At 46.9% G+C, this 19,318-nt stretch overlaps 1 protein-coding gene and 2 long non-coding RNA genes across 21 annotated transcripts in view; 1 reads left to right on the forward strand and 2 right to left on the reverse strand.

Moving 5' to 3' along the window:
- On the reverse strand, positions 1–15,398 carry LOC134474145 (uncharacterized). The gene is made up of 2 exons (XR_010044790.1): positions 729–15,398; positions 1–472 (listed from the first exon to the last, which is right to left on the reverse strand). It is a non-coding gene; the product is annotated as an uncharacterized LOC134474145 (long non-coding RNA).
- Ppp2r5c (protein phosphatase 2 regulatory subunit B'gamma) overlaps positions 1–19,318 on the reverse strand; it is a 129,547-nt gene that overhangs the window by 63,409 nt on the left and 46,820 nt on the right. For 4 of the 16 annotated variants that reach the window (XM_003463093.5, XM_023562068.2, XM_003463092.5 and 1 more), the window contains exon 1: positions 15,406–15,614. The exons of the other annotated variants lie outside the window; for them this stretch is intronic. In XM_003463093.5, the coding sequence (XP_003463141.1) occupies positions 15,406–15,499 (94 nt within the window). In that variant the 5' untranslated portion in view covers positions 15,500–15,614. Of the gene's footprint in view, positions 1–15,405; positions 15,615–19,318 lie in introns of those variants that run through there. 16 annotated transcript variants of the gene reach the window in all.
- LOC106026049 (uncharacterized) overlaps positions 15,105–19,318 on the forward strand; it is a 14,314-nt gene continuing 10,100 nt past the window's right edge. For 2 of the 4 annotated variants that reach the window (XR_002789573.2, XR_010044789.1), the window contains exons 1-2: positions 15,105–15,220; positions 16,625–18,116. This is a non-coding gene — a long non-coding RNA (uncharacterized LOC106026049). The remainder of the gene's footprint in view (positions 15,221–16,624; positions 18,117–19,318) is intronic. The other 2 variants (XR_001199669.3, XR_002789574.2) reach the window with 2 other exon arrangements.

The following is a 19,318-nucleotide window of genomic DNA, read 5'->3' on the forward strand; positions in this document are numbered from 1 at the left end:
CATCGGTCAAGAGGACTTGTATTTCATTTGCAGTAGAACAGAGACAACAGTATGAACACAACCAAACCCACACATGTCTCCCCCCACAGGTTGGTGACCGCTCCCCCTTGGGGCTCCCTGAGCATTCCGGAGCATCTCCCGCTCTGGCATGTGCCACCACATGGCATCACTGTCGCTTGTACACGGTATTCACTTGTAACGTCCAGCCAGTGTATGGCAGGTAGCCAGAAACATCTGCCTGTGAGAACACTTATGGTAAAGCCCCAACATGGCACACATCACCCCCATCAAACCCTGGGCCTCCCCGCCACTCCTCACAGCCCATGCCCTGTTCCCTGCCAGGGCTCCCTCTGGCCCCCATCCCATGTCCAGTTGCAGAGAGCTCAGGCGTGCTCCAAAGGCCATCCTGATGGGGAACTTATCTTCACTCTTTCATGGGAAGTACTGTTGGTCTTCTCACCCCCTGTGGAAACTGTGGAAGCAGGAGGGACAGAAAAAGCGTAAGAAATACGTTCCACTGGACACTCATCATGAGGACTCCTATATGAAAGTAACATGTGTTTACAAGCTTTTCCCCTTTCCTTTCTTTCTTGGGGAGTAGCAAGTTCTACACTCCTGCTTTAAGGCTGAAGGTGGGCGCTGAGGGCTGCCTTCAGTGCTGCCGGCCAGAGCTCCATCAAGCACCAGGGAAGGTGGACGGGACAGACCGAGGGATGGGGCTCACTCACGTTCTGGCTGATGGAGGCACAATGTCAGACCCTCAGGGTGGAAGGCTGTAAAAGGCTGTAAAACACTGTTTCTGAAGGAAATGAAGAACACCGGCATGGGTCTCAGCACCAGGTTAGTCTTCTCCTGCCCAGAGCAGGGCATCTGTCCACCCAAGCAGCTTCCTGGGACTAAACCAGAGAAGCCCAGCACTGGCACACAGGTCGCGGCACACGTATCTGTGTGGGAGCACACACTCACACACCCCCAGATTCAGACAGCATCAGAGCGACTCACTGCCCCTCACCTTCCAGTCCCCTGTTACCTCACTGAACAAAATGGGCTTTTCTCAAAAACAGAGGTGAAATTCACATAATCTACAATAATCATTTTCAAGTGCGTCAGTTGGGGCGTTTAGGGCATTTGCAGTGTTGTGCGCACGATCACCCCCACCTTGTCTGGTTTTAGAAGTTTCCCACCACTCCAGGAGAAGCACCATAGCCCAAAACCATCACTGTCCACAGTTGCCTGGCCAGCCCCACGGAGCTGCCTAACCTGGGCGTTTCACACACAAAGAGTGGAGAAAGACTTGTAAAAGTGACACACTGTAAATCATTTGAAACATCACATGGTAACTCCAAATGCAACCCAAGGGCAAATCTGGGGTCTGTGGGCTAAAACAACACTCTGGAGTTCTGCTTTCACAAGGACCCTCAGACCGACACTGGCTTCATGCCTGACAAGAGTCTTTAAAAAAACAGAAAGGACATTTTAATATAGAAAAGGCCGTATAGAATAAAAGCCTTATACACTGAATAAATTTAGCTCCTGCTTCTGCCTTAGACAGGGACAGTCCTACCTGCGCAGCACTGGTGCTGCACCAGGTAAACTAAGTGGCTGGGTCCCCTGGTCAAGACCTCAGTTCCCCCAAAAGGTAACAGGAAACAAAGCAGATTTCATCCTGCAAGCTTCAGACCGATGAGACTCAAGTCTGTCTCCAGATCCACAGAAAAGGATGGCACTCTACAGGAGGAACTAGCACCGTGAAACAACCCTCGGCCTAGGATCTGCAGGTGGGGTTCCTTGAGGGCTTTTCACAACAGATACACTCACTCAGAGGGCTCCAAGCTGCAAATTAGATGCTATGCTTCCTGGAATATCAGTTTCCCATGTAAATGATATTAAATATCATTTTATACTAAACTAACATTTTATACATTTTATACTAAACTAAAAATTACAAAACAATATTAAAGCCACATTGCTTTCTATGATAAAAGACTTTTAAGCTCCAGAAATGGAAACATCTGGGGGCTCCTGGGGGGCCATCTGAAGCAGTGGGCTCCCCCTCAGTGGCGGCAGACGTGCTTTCAGGCAAGGTGGGCAGCCCTACCCTCACTGACCTGAGCTGGCCCAGGGAGGGCTCTGGAATAGAAGGAAGTCTGAGCACTGACAAGCTGATCCTCAGATGCACACGGAAGTGCAAGGGTTTCAAAAGACCAAACAGTCTTAGAAAAAGAACAAAGTTGAAAGGCTCAGATTGCTTGATTTTAAAGCTTAAAGCAAAGCTACAGAATTAAGGCAGTATGGTACAGATCTAACGACAGGTAGAAGGCCAAAGAACTAGGACTGAGAAAGAGACCCTCTCGTTATGGTCCACTGATCCTTAACCAGCATGCCAGGTCCATTCAAGGGGCTAGAGAACAGTCTTCGCAATAAATGGTGCCGGAAAAACAGATTATCCAATGCAGTGAAGCTGGACCCTCATCTCATGCCTGAGAACTAAATCGAAACTGATCAATGACCTGAATGTAAACAAAAAATATTTGCAGAGCATTACATGGTAAGGGACGGCGGCCAGGAGGTCAGGCCTTTGTGGTGGAAAGCAGTGATAGCCACGTGTGGGGCCTCTGCACTCCCCACCTCTGGTCATTTCCCTTGTCATTCTTCAAGGGCCTCATTTACTTGTCTACCTGGTTTTCAGCTGAGGTCTCCTCTCTCACACCACCAGGAAAACCAAGGTCACAAGGTCCTACCTCCCCCAGCCTCCTTCTTAAATTCTCTTCCTGCTCGACACCCCTGGGGACCCCTCCCTGTAGAAGACACGGAAGGCTCTGACTTTCAGGAGAGGTGATGTGGACAGCCAGCCTTTCCACTCACTAAAGAATAATGAGGGCCTGGAATACAGTGACAGTGCCTGGAATACAGCAGAATGGGTAAAAAGACAGGCTGGTGAACCCAGAGCTGCAGTCTGAATGACCTGCGCAGTCACCTGCACTCCTGTGCTCTGCTGTGTTCATGAAGCAGAGTGAGCTCGCAGTCAGGCTGCCAGAGCTGAGCATACACACACTGTGATGAGAACGAGGCAAGTGAACTTCTGGCTGAGTGGCAAATCTGAATCCATGACTGTGGCCTTGCACACTATGTGTTAGTTAATTTTTAAAACCATAGCATTACTTTCAGAGACCAGAAAGATGGCAAGGCTTTGATTTAATCATCAATACATGTCCCCTGCTTTTCATGTTATACCTTCTTTTCCCTTTACTGTGGTACTGGGGATTATACCCAGGGCCCCGCACACACGAGTCCAGTTCTCACCTTATGCCTTCACTTAGCTTTTTACCTACAGTTCAAACATGCGTACACAAATACATGCACAAAAAGAGTGCAAATCCTCCAACTTCGCCCCACCCTCAACCAAAGGTATCACCTTCAGTTTCTTCCACAGCACGCAACCCACCAGGGAACCACACAGAACAAACGCATTCTTGCCTGTCCCGTTCGCCTCTAACCTTCGCAGTGACAAAGGGGCGTGCTGTACTCCTGCCCTGCCCCTTGCCTCCACTAACAGCTCTCTGCTGCTCTCCTTTTATCAGGTCATAAAGAGTGAATCTCACTTGATGCCAACTTTGCCAGGATGTCTCTTGCTGCATGGCCCTAGTACACTGAATCCCTGCATCTCCCCCAACTGTACTCTGGAGCCACCAATTAGTTTCTCAAACTTCAGCTAAGCACACTTTTGGGAGGGCTGCCCTCTCCTACGCGCCCTAGATGCTGTCACAGACAAGCAACCGTGGTACCTGTTATACAACCGATTCGAGCACACAGCAGCCATGCTAGTGACTTCCAAACACTCATCTAATGGATGATCTAAAGCTTTAGGTGGTCACAGGCAAAGAAAAAATTCAACTTTGTTCTCTTTTCTGTTAGGCATATCCCACAAAGTTTTCTTTCCATTTGAAATACAATTGGTTACTTACAAATTTTTAATCTGAATTTCAACCTCCTTTGGCCCAACGAAGGCCACACTGCCAATGCTGAAATCCATGCACTGCACAGCATGACGCTGAACAGGAAGCAGGAAGGAAGCGTGCAGGCTTTATTACAATAAGGAACATGAAGTCACCGCTTTTTATCATGACACATACATCGTCTCATTGTACACAGCAAGAACTATTTCTGCCTATTGTTTCCCCTTAAGAGCAATGGCTAAACTAAAACAGAGCCAGTTTCTAAGAAAGGGTGCCTCTCTGCTCTGCTCCAGAACCACATGGATCACTGCCAAGAGAAAAATATATCAAATTTTGTACCGAATTCTAAGAATGACTCCCTACACCTCTACCAGCAATCAGTTCACATTCATCACTGAAATAGTCTCACCATCGATGATTAGCATCCAGCTGGAAGGTGAGATTCTTAACTCAAGTAGAAGACAAGTCCCAGGAGCTTTGAGGACAAACTAAGGCACAGGTGGACAATTCAAGGCTGAGGTTAGTTCATTTCACCCATGGCCACAAACCCCAGGAAGAGCCTTACCTTCGTGACCCAGAATCTGCATCTCTTGTTTTTCTGGTTGACACCATCAGAGCAGCTAACCTGGTTTCAGCAGCACTACACTCTACACTGTGGTGAGAGCAGAGCAGAAGGAGCTCTGCACGGAGATCTGGTGATAAAGGCCCTGCACTAGCAGCTTCCCATGCACATTCAGAGCGGGGTGAGCCCAGAACTGAGTCAGAAACCCAAGTGCTCATCCGGTCTCTGTCACCAACTCTTCTGGGACCTCAGGCGACTTGGGGAACCTCTCCACTTTGGTTTCCACAACTGTAAAAATGGGGCTAATAATACCTGTTTGCTACCTCACAGGAAAGAGGGCGACGGTTAATGAACACTTGCAAGAAGCTTTGAAGATTACAAAGGTTCCTGGGTGCTAATGATTAACAATAACAGCCTATCCGTTCTCATTTGGTAGCCACAGACAGCACACTGAATTGCTCCCAGTAAACTGGTCTTCTAAAGTTTTCATCTTGGAAGAGATGAAGGATGGTGATGCTTGAATGCCAGGTAATAGCAAAGAGCCCCAAGGCTGCTGGCAGATGCTGTAACTACCTAGACTCCCCAGCAGGGCTAACTGGATAAATATTTACCAGGGCGGCATGTCTAGTTACTATGGATGCCGCAGGTAAGGCCATTAACTGGGCTCACAAGTCCCTGCTTCCTGCCAAAGAGGTCTTTACTGAATATGCTTCTTATATTTAATATTTAAATGTAAAGTGTACATCTTAAAATTATTTGGGGGGCTTAAGCTTAGATTACTTTTAACTTAATGGTTCTCCTCTTTTTGCTAAAGACAAAGGGTGAAAAAGCTAATAAGCAAAAGCCCATGTGCTATTCCAAATAAAGCTGTAGGACTGAAGTGGGTTCTGGCAGCTGACATTCAGCTTTACATAAACACATGTGTGCACATATATGCATGCTACTTCCAAAAGGTGTATATCCAATCTAGGTAGGCAGGACAAGCTGTGCTCATTTAATTGGACAATGATAAATGAAATACAAAAATTCAACATTAATATTTTGAAAACTGGCAAATGATGCACAAAACTCAAGTAAAAAAAATACAGATTCAGATCCATCAACACTGCAGTATTTGAATAAGAAAAGTCAACCCTCCAAAAACTTTGGCTGACTTATAGAAGGTCAGTTTCAACACTTCATTTCCAGAGGAGATGGTCTCAGTGGAAAGTAAACAAGATAAAATAAGATGGCATCTTTTTTTTAAAAATTGGTACAAGGATCTAACTCATGACCTCGCCCATGCACTTGCAGGACAGGGGCTTCTGCCGCAGAGCTTAATCCCCAGTCCCAGGACTGGGGTTCTTTTTTTTTTTGGTCTTTTTCCTTTTTATTGGTACCAGGGATCGAACTCACGACTGCCTGCTTCCAAGGCAGGCGCTTATGCCGCTGAGCTACATCCCCAGCCCCCTAGGACTGGGGTTCTTAAGGAGAGGACGTATAGAAGACAGGAAGCTAAATGGAAAAACAAAACAAACTCAGAATATAAATTTAGCTTTAATTTATAAATTTAGTTAACCATTGTTAAAGAGTAATAAAGATGCTTTTTAGCATAATGCTATTTGTGAAATTTTTATAAAGAAAAACTATCTGGATTTGTTAGTTTTTGAAACAGTCTGTCTGTTGGACAACCACTCAACCTTTCTCCGGGCAGGCCATTTCTCTTAATTAAGGATGAAATAAAAGGAGGGTTTCTTGTTCTTATTGTGTGTTTCCTGTCTTTAGGGACATTAGCCTGGAATTTAGTCTAAGCTTCTTTCTTTCAATTTTCTTGAAAATAAGCACGATAACCTAATGCTTCCATGAGGGAGCCAGGGGATAGGGTCTTGCTTTGCAGTTCAGGCTGACCTTGAACTATGTAAGCCAGGGTGGCCTCCAACTCAAGGCAATTCTCTTGGCTCTGCCTCCTGAGTTCTGGGATTACAGGAGTGTGCCTCGACACCTGGCTTCAAATACATGTCAGAACAGAACACGCCTGGAGATTCAGAAGGCATGGCTACCGAAATCACAAACCCTAGTAAGGGCACTGCCAGACCTAAGCTGGGCTCTGAAGAGGTGGATTTCCGAGTGACTGGATCTAGTAACTAAGGAAATGATGTGTGTGTTGGGAGGATCACACGGTGAGTAAGATCTCAATCTTTTCAGCATCTAGTATGATATTTTCAAAAGGGTCATCCATGTTCTCTCAAGATGAATGCTTCTCAGAACCAGGTCTGAAGAAGTGAGAAGTAAAAATCCACATTTCCAGAAGCCCGATGAGGCAAAGAGGCCTCTGCTCTGAAGTTAGCAGGGTGCAGTCTCGCTCTAGCCCAGGCATTTCTGACACCTGTGCAGTGTGGGGGGTACGGTGAGTGCACCCCGTGGGAGGTGAGCGCTGCTCACAGCCCTGAGGACAGTCAGCTGCAGGCGGGCGGCAATGTCACACTCCCTCCCTCTTGCAGAGGGCAATCTACTTGGGAAGTTTACAGCAAATGCACAGAAAAGCTCACCATGGGATTTTTATTTATTTTTGCTTTTGTTTTGTGTTGAGGAGGAAGAGAGAAAGCATCAAGGCTTAGTAAACACTGGGTCAGGGCCGCTTTCAGCCTATGCCAAGACTTCCTAGGTCAAGGGCCTTTCGTGGTGTTTATATTCTTCCAAGTATGAGGAGCAGAAAAAGCTTTGAATTGCTGGGTTATATCCCCTTACACTGGCCATGTGAGAGAAGTTTTAGAAATATCGGATTTAGTAACTCATAAAAGCAATGCTTTTGCTTTATGTTAAGTAACACCTTTATGAAAACTTTTAAAAGGAAAAATGACAGTTTTACATCTTTGTATATGTCTTTAATGTCTGCCTTAAAAGACAGGTCTGCACATCTATATTCCTTATCCCATTTGCTGCGAGGCATAGTTTTTTAGAAGTATGTGTGAAAAATAAACTACAACAACACAGGCTCTTAAGAGACCTGTTTGTTGAAAAAGCTGGTAACTTCAATGCCTTTCAAACATTTTGAATGTTCTTTCATCGTACACTAAAAGTGGACAATGACAGCGTCTCAGAGACCAGCTGTGATGTGGAACCTAAAACCACGTTGGTGACTTTGTGGTCCCAGTGACACCCAGCGGTGTGCATAGCCCTTCCACCTGGGGCCTGCGTGCTTTGCGGTGCATCACTGACTGCTCACTGGGACACGCAGGGTGCTGAGGTGTGCAACCTCCCCTGTATTCGAGAAACCCTGCTTCTCACCATCACATCAACTCCAGCAGGAGCTCCTTTAGCAGCGGCAACTGTCACGCTCACACTGACAGATACAAATCTCCCAAAATTTAAATTTTGCTTGAAAGCTTGGACTTTATCATGGGGAAAAAAATAAGTATTACAGTTGAATTGATCAGCTCACTTCATAGATTTTTTCCAGAAAATATTTGCCAAATAGTCAACCCTTACTAACCAGCTATCTGCCTTTTCTTTTTTCACTCCTTGAGAAAGTTCCTGTCTACTCAGCTCACAGTTCCACGACCACAGACAGACCCCATCTGAAGGGCTCTGCGTGAACCATTCCCTCATCACACAGAGTTAAACAGGTACACAGAGTGCTGACTGTAATGCAAGTGCTAACAGCATGCTTCATCAAGGACATCCTGAGGTCAGACTGGTGTGTGTGGCAGATCGCGCGGCAGCGCCAGCTGGACACCACACTACACAGAGAACAGGGCAGTGGGCATCTTGGTAGCTGCGTGAAGACAGTGTGGCCGTGCAGGTCTCCTGATTGTAGCAGTGTGACTGCTGTGCCAGCCTGCTGCCTGGGCAGGGCCGCTCTGCACACAGACCCTGGGCACCTCCTCGGCCTCTGAGCTTGGAGAATGTGGTCACAGGCACACCCAGATCCACCTGGCCTGCTACCCAGGCTGGAAAAGCTCGTGCCTGGAAACTGCCACCACACACACACACACACACACACACACACACACACACACACACCCCCTCACCTCTTCCTGGAAGCCCCTCACCTAAGAATGAAACACCAGTAATTTAGGAAGAATTAGGTTTGTTCTCTAGAACATTACTTACAATTCTATAAATTAAAATATCACAATACTTCACTTATGAGTAACAAAATCAGCTGACAAAAATCCAACTGATTAAAAAGTTGTTATACATCAATAACGACAAAGAACAGGCTAAAAACATCTAATCAAAAAGTATTTATAGCTCCAATTCTATTAAAAATACAGTATTAAAAACAATAAAAGTTCAAGATTATAGCTAAGAACTCACTTTTTTAGCTATTAGCTGATTTTAAAAGTTCACCACTAGTCAGGTGTGGTGGTGTGTATGTATACAGCCCTAGCTACTCTGGAGGCTGAGGCAGGAGTTTGAGGCAGGTGTGGGCCACACAGTAAGACCCCTTTCAAACCAAAATAAAATCAACACCAAAGAGGAATCCAGTGCAATCTAATCTGGTGGATCCGATGATAAGACGTGGGACCTCCGGAAGCCCAGCGAGGAAAGCACTGAGACAGCGGGGGGGGGAACGGCAGGTGAAGTCGCGCTACTGAGATGAGCACAAAGGACGTCGCTAACTGTTAAACACTGAACTTCTCGTGACTGTTACGTGTAAACTCTTCCATGGGAGTTAAAAACCCAAGGGCCAAATTCTTATTTTACTCTGGACTTGACAGAACCGACAGAGGCAGAACAGGGACCTTGAGCACCAGGACGACAGCCATGGAGGTGGCACTGCATCAGCTGGGCAGGTACTTCAGGCACAGGCTAGAGCGCTGACACACTCACTGCTCCCACGAGGCGCCATGCCAAGCAGACTGCAAGCTATGAAAGGCTTGGGAAAAGAGAGGGGTAGGAGGGATGGACGAGTTCCATGATTAACAAATACATAGCCGGGCGTGGTGGCGCACACCTGTAATCCCAGCACTGGGAGGCTGAGGCAGGAGGATCAATGCAAGTTTGAGACCAGCCTGGGCTGCAAAGTGAGCTCAAGGCTGGCCTGAACTGCATAGCAAGACCTTGTCTCAAACAAAAACAAAAACAAAAACAAAACAAAAAACAAGATTAACAAATATAGGTAAGAGAGCTGTAGAAAATATAACCAGATTGTGGTTAAGCTGCTAGGCTCTGAAGGACCCCATATGACCCAAAAAAGACTTCTCCCATGGCGAGTCTTGTTAACTTTCCAGCTGCCATTTCAAGCCTTCACTCATTAACCCCACGATACCCTGAGAGGTGGGGTACTGTCACCTCCTCCCCAAATTCCACTTCCAGCACAGAGGGCCTCGTGAGCCCACAAGGTTCAGCTAGCTGGGGCAGATGGGCACTTGGTCCTGGCGTGAGACTCCCACCAGCCCCTCACCCTTGACCACCCAGCACTACCTCTCAAGTTAGGAGGAAGCCTTGGTTGTATCTCCCAGTGTGCCTTCCAGGCAGGTTTCCCAAAAGACCAATCCAAGAGCCATCAAGCATCAGCGTCTGTGGCCCAAACACCACTCAGTAAGGCAGTGTGGCTAGCTCTTTAGCTACCGTGAGTCAGTGACCAGGGGGCAAAATCAACATATGTGACTGCTTCTCATTGCTCAATAAACAAGTTCTAAGTGATTACATGCACATTGCATATTTTTTCTAAACCGGAACCTTTTGAAAGACATTTCCCTTAGATACGAAAATGTTCGGATGCATGTAAAGCTGAATGGATCCTGGAATAGCTCCTTCCCTAGGGGCAACAGCTACCTGTGCATAGCACATTTGCTCTGAAGTTAATTTTCTTACTACCATTCGAGTAAGCGGCAGAGCCGGGGTCACAGCACTTAAGACTACATCAGTCTGTATTGCCTGCATGGACGATGGTCTCCTACAAAGCCATGTCACCACCCCTCACCTGGAAAACCAACAATAATCCTGCGCCATCCAGAGTCACTCAGAGCTCCCCTTTCTCCCACTGCCCCCAGGTATTGTCTATAGGGTCAGTTTTGTGTTTGGAATAGATTTACTCATTGTATTTACTGCTATATCTTTTTAGTGTCTGTTTTTAACTAGAAGGGCTTTTGATTTATAAACAGTTCAGGGCCTAACTAAAACCAGACCTTTATTTTCTATAATAGGGTGTCCTTGTGCAGTTTAGCCAATGTCTTTCCAATATGAAAAGAAAGGAGTGAAGTGGCTTTCTTTTCACTCCAGCACTGCCTGATGCTCTCTAGATACGTCGAGAGATCTGGAGCTCCAGTGACTCCTCGGGATCTGCCTGATTTTGTGGAGATAAGAAAACTAAGCCAAACTAAAACTCAAGTAAGGCCTGGCAGGCCTGACAGTGAGGTGGGACCTGGGAAGATAATCTCCTCCAGCACCGGAACGCCCATGTGGAAACCCCCAGCAAGCTCCTGCTCAGAGGCAGCGAGTGCGGGCTCCACTTCCCTTGCACAGTCCACAGCACAGACAGCTGGGAGAAGCAAGAGGACCCAGGATGCGGGGTTCTCAGCAGGGCCTCTCCAGGCTCAGAAGGTGCGGCTGTGCTATGCTGCCTGAGGCTCACGACTGTGTGGCCCTGAGCAAGGGCTCCCCTGTTTCTTCTAGACAGTGGTGGAAAGAGTGAAGCCTCACAGCGCTGGGCAGGCTCTGAATGAGAGCAAGGACAGAAGGACCAAGCCCTGGCCCGCACACAGAAGAGTGCTCCATCGTGCTGCTCTCCCTCTGGGACATTCACCAGCAGAGCTCTGGGGTGCAGCCTGGCCTAAGCCTCCAGGCTGGATGGCCTTTGGAGGAGACACCCTAGCCTTGCCCTGCTCACCCTGCAGGCAGGAGTGCTGGGAGAAGCCCAAGAATTAGTGGTCACAAAGTTCTTTGAGCTTGGCCAAGTGCTCTATGATTAACAGAGAACAATTAGCTTGACATTTCTGACCAGAAGTAGCAGAAGTAGCGGTACCCCCCAAACCACTGTCTCACACCCCTTTCCTTGACTGATGACCTTGCCTCCTCCCTTTCCTCTGTTTTCTATGTAATTAACACATCTCAGGCCAAACTCTAGAGGCGGCTTGTGCTGTGAGGCAAAGCTCAGGAGCAGACCTCAGCCTGACTTTAAGGGCAGGACTAATTAAGAAAAATTAGTGTAGACCTCATACCCCCGCTCCCCAGGGCTGTTACTCTGGTTACCTTGCGCACTGCCAGGAACACAAAGGACACACTTTCACACACAGGATCACTGCTGTGAATGTGAGTGCACTTCTGAAGTCACCTCTGAGGGAGCTGCAGTCCCAACAGGTAGACATCTGTGCAGTGCGCAGGCACGGTGAACTGAGTGGACGCACTATTCAGAAAGACGTCATCCTTTGCGGGGCCTTTTGCTGTGGGTCACCATCTGAGCACTGACCCTCCCTGGTTCCAGGCCCACAGATGCACCCGAGCTCTGGGAGCACGGTGTCCCTTAGCGCCAGTGCTGGGGAAGGCCGCAGACGCAGGGGGACCAGAGCCGGGTCAACCTCTTCTCGTGCTTCCTGCGTGCTTTCCTCTAAATTTTTACTGGGAAGGTGAAGCCCGACCAGCAACGATCCAACAAGTACTGCGGAAACGAGGTGCTCATTATCAGACCCCCACATCCAGAGGACACAGGCTTCCATAAAAAGAATGGTTTGTATTTTGGCTCCTCACTAGGCTTCAAACTCACCAACAGAGCATTGAGGGTGAGGTGAGAGCAGGTACCTGGAGAGGTTCCAGGCTGCACAGAGCCTCTCTGGCCTGTCACCACCTTTCTGGTGCAGCTGTCCCTGCCTTAAACCAGCCTCCCAAAGAGGCAGGGGTGAGTCCAGGGCAGAGCAGGCCTGGCCACCAACCAGGAGGGCGGCGAGGCGGTGCTTCGAGCCTTCAAGAAGTGGCTTAAAGATCCAAGGATTGGCCTAGAACAGGGCCAGTAGCCCATGGCGCATGGGCCAAATCCAGCTTTACCTGTTTTTGTAAATAGAACTTTACTGGACCACAGATATGCCTGTCCATTTACTGTCAATGGCTGCTTTGGCTCACAGAGCCAAAAATATTTACAATCCAGCCCTTTTCCAAAAGTTTGCCAATTCTGTGTTATCCAGTACAGTAGCCACTAAACACACTGTTCCTTTAAATTTAAAATAACTAAAATTAAAAATTCAGTTTCTTAGCTGTGTGCTCAACCAGCAGTCACAGGTGGCCAGTGGTTCAGGCAGCAGACCACAGAGAACATGCCCAGCACGCAGCCGGTACTCGGACGGAGCTGGAAATGAGGTTTTAAATCACCAGCCACCAGGTCCTAAGCTACTCTCCCACACACAGGAAGGTCCGCACTAACTTAAAATAGATCCCTTTCACGCCTTAACTTTTTGGGATATGAAAAATCACCACATTAATCACAAGCCCTTCACTACTTGGTACAGTAATCAGACCAACTGGTCTCAAAATCAGTTGAGTGACTGTGCTTTCCTCTTTGCTTACTGGACCCTCCCCAGCCCCAGCCCCAGTCTCAGGGGCTGTAAACTCCCGGTGGGGGGATCACATGCTTGTTCTCTTGTTCTCATTCCAAGTTAGGATCCTGCCCAGCACATAGTACTGCTCCACAAATACAGTATTTGTGAAACCAGTAAGAAATGAACCCTGGTACAATACTGCCATGCAAAAAAAGGCCACTGAACCCAACAGACGATGAGGAAATGGGAAAAACCCTACTGTAATCTTATCGCTGCTAAGTGTCCTATAAACAGTCACTATTTCTGATTTAAAATGAGTTAAAAAAAAAAAAAAAAGATTCCAAGCAAAACAGAGCAAAACAACCAGTCTGAGTGTGGACTGCACTTAAGGAAGGCTGTGTGAGGTGGGCAAGCTACTTTCCCTTCTGGGTGTGCCAGCCCTCCCTCCTCCAGGCGCCAAGCGTGGTCAGTGCCCTCTCTCTCCCAGCACCAGGACAGCAGTCCCCTTCTCCCCAGAACACCCTGGCCAGAAGAGTGCCTCTGCTTCGCCCCAGCTGGGTCTCCCACCCAGGACCCAATGCTCCTGTGCAGCAGGGACTGTGGAGTACTTTGAAAGGTCTTTGGCTCTTGGCACCCGGAAGCTGCTAAATGGAAGTTAAATTCACTAAGAGCTCAATAAACAAAACACATTTTGCTAAAAGTCATATTAACCTGCTTGCTCCAAGAAGTCCTTATAAGTAAACCAAACTTTCTTTGATTTTTGAAGTTAGAAACTACCCATTTTGTTTGATATAGAAGTCAGTCTAAGGTCCTGAAAGGTTAACATCTTCTTAAAAACTCGAGTTCTTGTCAGTTAATACACTTTACTACGTAACCCCCACACCCCCCAGTTATACAGTGACTAGTCAACAGGAAAAAAATCCTACTGGGCATGATAAGATCTTGGAACTAACAAGAAGTTATGCATCTGACGGAAAAATAAAATGATCTTATTTCAGAATATATTCATAATACATTTATAATTAAAAGAACTAATGTATTAACTGCCTAATAAAAACCAGAAGACTCACAAACCAAAAAGATTTGTTATAAGACACCTTAAAATGTATATACATTTACACGAAATCAAATTATTTTACTGTGAACTAGTTAATGTTGGATAACTCGAGAACTCCCAACAATCCCTCTGGGGTCCAGAAGCGGAACACCTAACACTAGCTGTAATAAAGTCAGGCCTGCCCGACCACTAGGTCACTGTGGGTGCTGACTTCGGCCGCCTGACTTCAGCTGCTTCGTCGGAGGGACTTTAGAAAGAGAAGCAACGCCTTTCCTCCCAGCCTTTCCTCCCAGCGGTCGGGCTACCCTACCGCACGCTGGTCTCCTGGGCCAACCCTCGTTGGCCGCATGCTGACCACAGGGCCATCAGTGACTAGAGAGCCTGCCCCACCTGCCTGCATGGGGGTCCTCAGGAGACCCTGGGGTGAAAATTGTCCTGCTGAGGCATGGTTGTGACAGGACACATTTTTAAGTGATTTGATGAAACTTAGCACCCGTTTTCTGTTTCACCCAATAATGAACAAAAATTTTACATAACAAATACCTTAAAATATCAACTGAAAATAAGTATGTAGTATCCTGATAGCTATAGTTTAACCTGATACTGTGTCTCACAGCTAAATTTCAGGTCCCAAATAAATATAAACTATAAAAGAGGCAAACTATTGAACAACGATCTAGATTCACAGCGAGAACTTGTTGCCATTTTAAAATTTTAATGCCAAATGGCACACGGGGCCTATGTAAATGCAAAACATTCCCTAATCTTCCACAAAACACTAACACTTACAGAATTACAACCCCCAATAGATTTCAGTATTTCAAGGCATGAGCACGTTTCTCTTTTAGGCTCCTCGGCAAGAACAAAACCCTCGTAAAAAGGCAAGTTCTTTTCTAATCAATTCTGCACAATTGCTGACAGCAATTAATCTTTAATTCAAGGATGGGTCCCCGGCAAACCTCGCAGGATTAAGCGACCCGATGTGACAGAAACTCTGTGTGTGGACAGCTTGGCTAGCTCTGCTGGCCCGCCTCTCCTTCCTTCCTACCCCACCAACACCTTCTCTGGGCAGTGACTTCACATCCTTTGACATCAGCACAGCTCCAGGAGGGGGATGGGAGAGCAGGCAGAAAGCAGAAAAACCAGCTCTGAACTATGCATGCAAGGCCTCTTTCAAGCCTCAAATTCTGTAAGTAGTTCGTAAAATGCCGAAAATGCCGAGCAGCAGTGACACTCCCCACCTACTCTGGTTTCGTCTGCGGCGGAGCGGAGTGAGCTGTGCGGAAGGGACTTCCTGCTTTTCCTAGCTGAAGCACAATAGCCATTTATTAACTACCCACGGAAGGCTCCGGTCCGGGAACACACAATACTCACCTCGGATATGGAGCAGGGCCACGGGCTGGAAAGGCCCATTGGAGTTGGCCGCATCCACCACCATCCCGCTGCCAGCCTTATTACATGTCAACATCTAGACTCCAGCGGGAAAGGCAGTGTACCCCTTAAGGCAAGAAACCAGCCTCCATTTTAGTTTTAAAAAAAGACAAACTGAAGCTCTCTGCAGCTGGAGGGAACTGGCTGGTTCGTGATGTCAGCGGCCACAGAGCTCGCTGATTGGCCGGAAACTGCAACTTAAAATGACACTGAAAAAAAACTGCAAATGGAAAGAGCGTTCTGTTTGGCTGTCAGTGTGCATGAAAACCGAGCATTTTCGGGTTTTCTGCAGGTTTCATTTCTCAGTAACTTTGAGGCAGAGATTCCATCTCTCAGGGGACAAGGCTGGGTGCCACAGCCCCTTGAGAGACTACACAAATGCCTCAGAGCTGGAAAAAAAAAAAAGCAGGGAAAAAGTCGTGTGTACACGTTCTTCATGAACTTAGCATTCTAGCAATCCCCGGGCTGGCACCCCAAATTCAGTGATAGCCACCTCCTGCCCACCTTCTACTTTCCAGTCCTGTTTAGTTTCATTTAGGCCCAATGCCGAGCATTCTGGCAGCCCTGGCTTCTGTGTATGTGTATTTAAAAGCAAATGGACATTTAAATATTACACAATTCTAATCCATTACTTTAGACTGTTGTTCAACTTTCCCCACTACCAGTACTGCAATTAATGAGTTCAGAATCCTCACTCCCCCCTCCAGCCTAGGTTTTCTTCTGGGGGGGGGGGAAAGGTTAAATAAATTATGTGGAAAATGAAGGCTGCCTTAAATCCAACAGCTAGAAAGTGCTACAAAACATACCACACTGCCTTCGCAGTGCAAAAGCAATAAAGTAAAAATCAGTGGATACTTTTGTGAACTTACAGGTGTCAATGTGATAGATTCTTTGTTTAAAGGTGAGATATTTCATCTGTTTTTTTATTAGGCTACTATTAAAAGCTATTGTTCACTGGAGGTTGAGGCAGAAGGATAGCAAGTTCCAGGATAACACAGGCAACTTGGCAAAGTTTGTCTCAGTCTAAAACAGAAGTCAAAAGGGCTGCAGATGGAGCCGAGCGGCAGTGTTTACCTGGCCTGCCCAGGCCTCGGCCCAACTTCCCACACCCCACACAGATGCAGTGAGAGCTCCCGTTCTGACCTAAGTTTCCTGCCTTCAGAAAGGTTGCTGCAGAAAGCCAGTCCAAGGAGAAGGACATCAGATCTGGAGTACGGGAAAATGTGGACAGAGGACTCCCCCCAAAAGGGAACACCAGCCCCAGCTCCAGAGAGAGAGAAGAAAGCCTCTCGGCAGAACTGAAAGTGGTTCCCCGTCTGACGTTTTCCTGAATGGTGGCTCCTCTTCTGTTGTTTCTCACCTCTGCCCCACCTGTCCGGTGTGTATGCTAACACCACAAAGGCCACGGCTGCCCCAAGCCCCACTGGTGAAAATACCGACTGGCTGCGTGGACACTGCCCCTGCAGGCCCGGCCCTCACACAGCTTGGGAGTGGGTGAGCCCCACTCAGCCGTGTCAATGGCCATTACCATGGATGGTCCCGCCCAGGAGCGCAGGACTCCAGGCCAGCAGCCCACAGTGTCTCCAAAGCCTGCAGGAGTGCACCTGACCACGTCCTCCCAACCCAGGTGCGCTGTGGGTCTCCCTCCTGTCCAGGTGGTGCTGCTGCCACCTAAGTAAGAGATGAGCCTGTGCATTACCCCGGTGATACCAATTTAGACTGTGCCTGCCTGACCCTTGGCTACTGTCTGTCAGCAAAGGCCAGACTCCGGGCCCCAGCCAGGGCCACCAAGCCATGCTGAGGATAATGCTGGCTCTCACTTCCACTCACCATCACCTGCCCATGCGGGAGTGATGCAGGTGAACAGACTCCGTCAGGGCCACATTGCTTGGGCTGGCATGGTCTGTGCTGTACAGAGGACCTGCCTGCAATCACTGAATATTTCATGGGCAGCCAGATGGGAGAGGTGCCTGCACTCGGGCTGTGCTGATGAGCTGAAATACAGCAGTGAGGAGAGACTCCTAGGGCTTTATGTAAAATACAGATTGAAGGCAAAGGAACAGTGAAGTCACTTTTGATGTATTTTTCCTAATGATCTCAGATCAAAGGATCTCAACTTTATTAGTGATTTCCCCCATGCTCTCCCCAAACCCTATGCATGTAAAGTAGTTCTTCAGAGAACTATTAAGACTGATCGGAGATCACTGATAAAACATATGCTAAAATTAGAATAAGAGAAAGGAAAAGACAACTAACCAGAGGGTATATTTTTCAACTGGAAACAAATATCCTGTAAACTTACTGTTATTTTTTTCCTGAAATAATTTACGTTTAAAGTATTTCCTATCAAAATCCAGGTAGCCTTCTTATTTTTCTAGGTATTGACAAAATCTTCTAAATTTTGCCTGGGAAAATAAAGAACAAAAATGAGAACACTTCCAATGAGGAAGGATAATGCTGCCAAGCACATAACTCCATGAACAGATGACAGTGCCAGGGCGGAAGAGGCAGAGCGAGGGCTGGGAAGCAACAGCCTGACCAGGACGCACTTCCACGCGGATATGGGGGGCTGTAAGTGGGGTCCTAATCAGAGCAAACGCGGAAAGAGTGGACAGTGGGCCGGCTCTCCTGGAACAGGCAACTCTTACTAATGGGTGTGTTTGTGTGTGTGTGTGTAAGCCAAGTGAAGTCTTTTGACCTCACACTAAAATAAAATTGCCACTGTGTTAAACAGAGAAATAGAAGCCAATCATAACTCCTCCCTAAGTCCCCATAGCTTTTAGAAGAAAAGGTAAATGAATATTCTTAAGCTAGAGAAGGACACTTAAAAACACCAAACTCCTAAGGGATGTTCCACCTTTGAAATTAAATGCTATAAATACAATAACATTAGTGTAACTGACTAGAAAAACATTAAGCTTTCAGTGTCTAAATGATTCATGAAAGAACTATAAATGCTCAATAAGCACATGGAAAAATATTTTTTATTGATCAGATCAGCAATAATTTTTAAGTGAAAGTCAATTCAGGTTGAGGATATGATGGAGTTTTGACAACAAAACTGCCATTGCTTGGAGTCCTCCACAGTCATCTGGCAGTAGGAGTCAAGATTCTGTGTCTAAACTGGATGTGGTAATGCACACTTGTAATCTCAGCACTCGGGAGGCTGAGGCAGGAGACCAGCCTGGGCTACACAGTGAGCTCAAGGCCAGCCAGAACTGCAGAGTGAGACCCTGTCTCAAAAGGACAAAAAAAAAAAAAAAAAAAGAGTGTGGCAATTTTACTTCTGGAAATGTAATAGTCACAAATGAACATCACTTCAAAAAAAATGTTTATTTTATGCAGGCACCTGTGGGACAGGAGGATCTCAAGTTTGAGGCCAGTCTGGGCAATGCAGAGACACTCTCTTATAGTACAAAGGCTGGGGATCATGCTCAGTGGTAGAATATTCTTGTGTTTGATGGTACTGATTTAAAAAATGTCTAATTTGGGGCTGGGGATTTAGCTCAGTGGCATAAGCGCCTGCCTTGCAAGCAGGCAGTCGTGAGTTCGATCCCTGGTACCGATAAAAACGAAAAAGACAAAAAAAAAAAAAAAAAAAAGACAAAAAAAAAAGTCTAATTAATAAAATACACATTTCTGCAAAATGAAGCCGGGTGTAGTGGTGCATTTCTATAATCCCAGTGCCATATTTACCCCACAAACCAAACCCTGAAATTTAAATTATGCTAAAATATGACATAAAATTTATCTTTATAACCATTTTTAGGTGTCCTGCTCCGTGGCATTAAGTCCATTCGTGTCCCCGCTTCCAAATCTTTTGTCTATTCCCTGCTTTCAATTCTTTTGAGTATGT

Source organism: Cavia porcellus, unplaced genomic scaffold (assembly GCF_034190915.1).
Source record: "Cavia porcellus strain 051 isolate PalLab524CR breed Dunkin Hartley unplaced genomic scaffold, mCavPor4.1 scaffold_31, whole genome shotgun sequence".
NCBI lineage: Eukaryota > Metazoa > Chordata > Mammalia > Rodentia > Caviidae > Cavia > Cavia porcellus.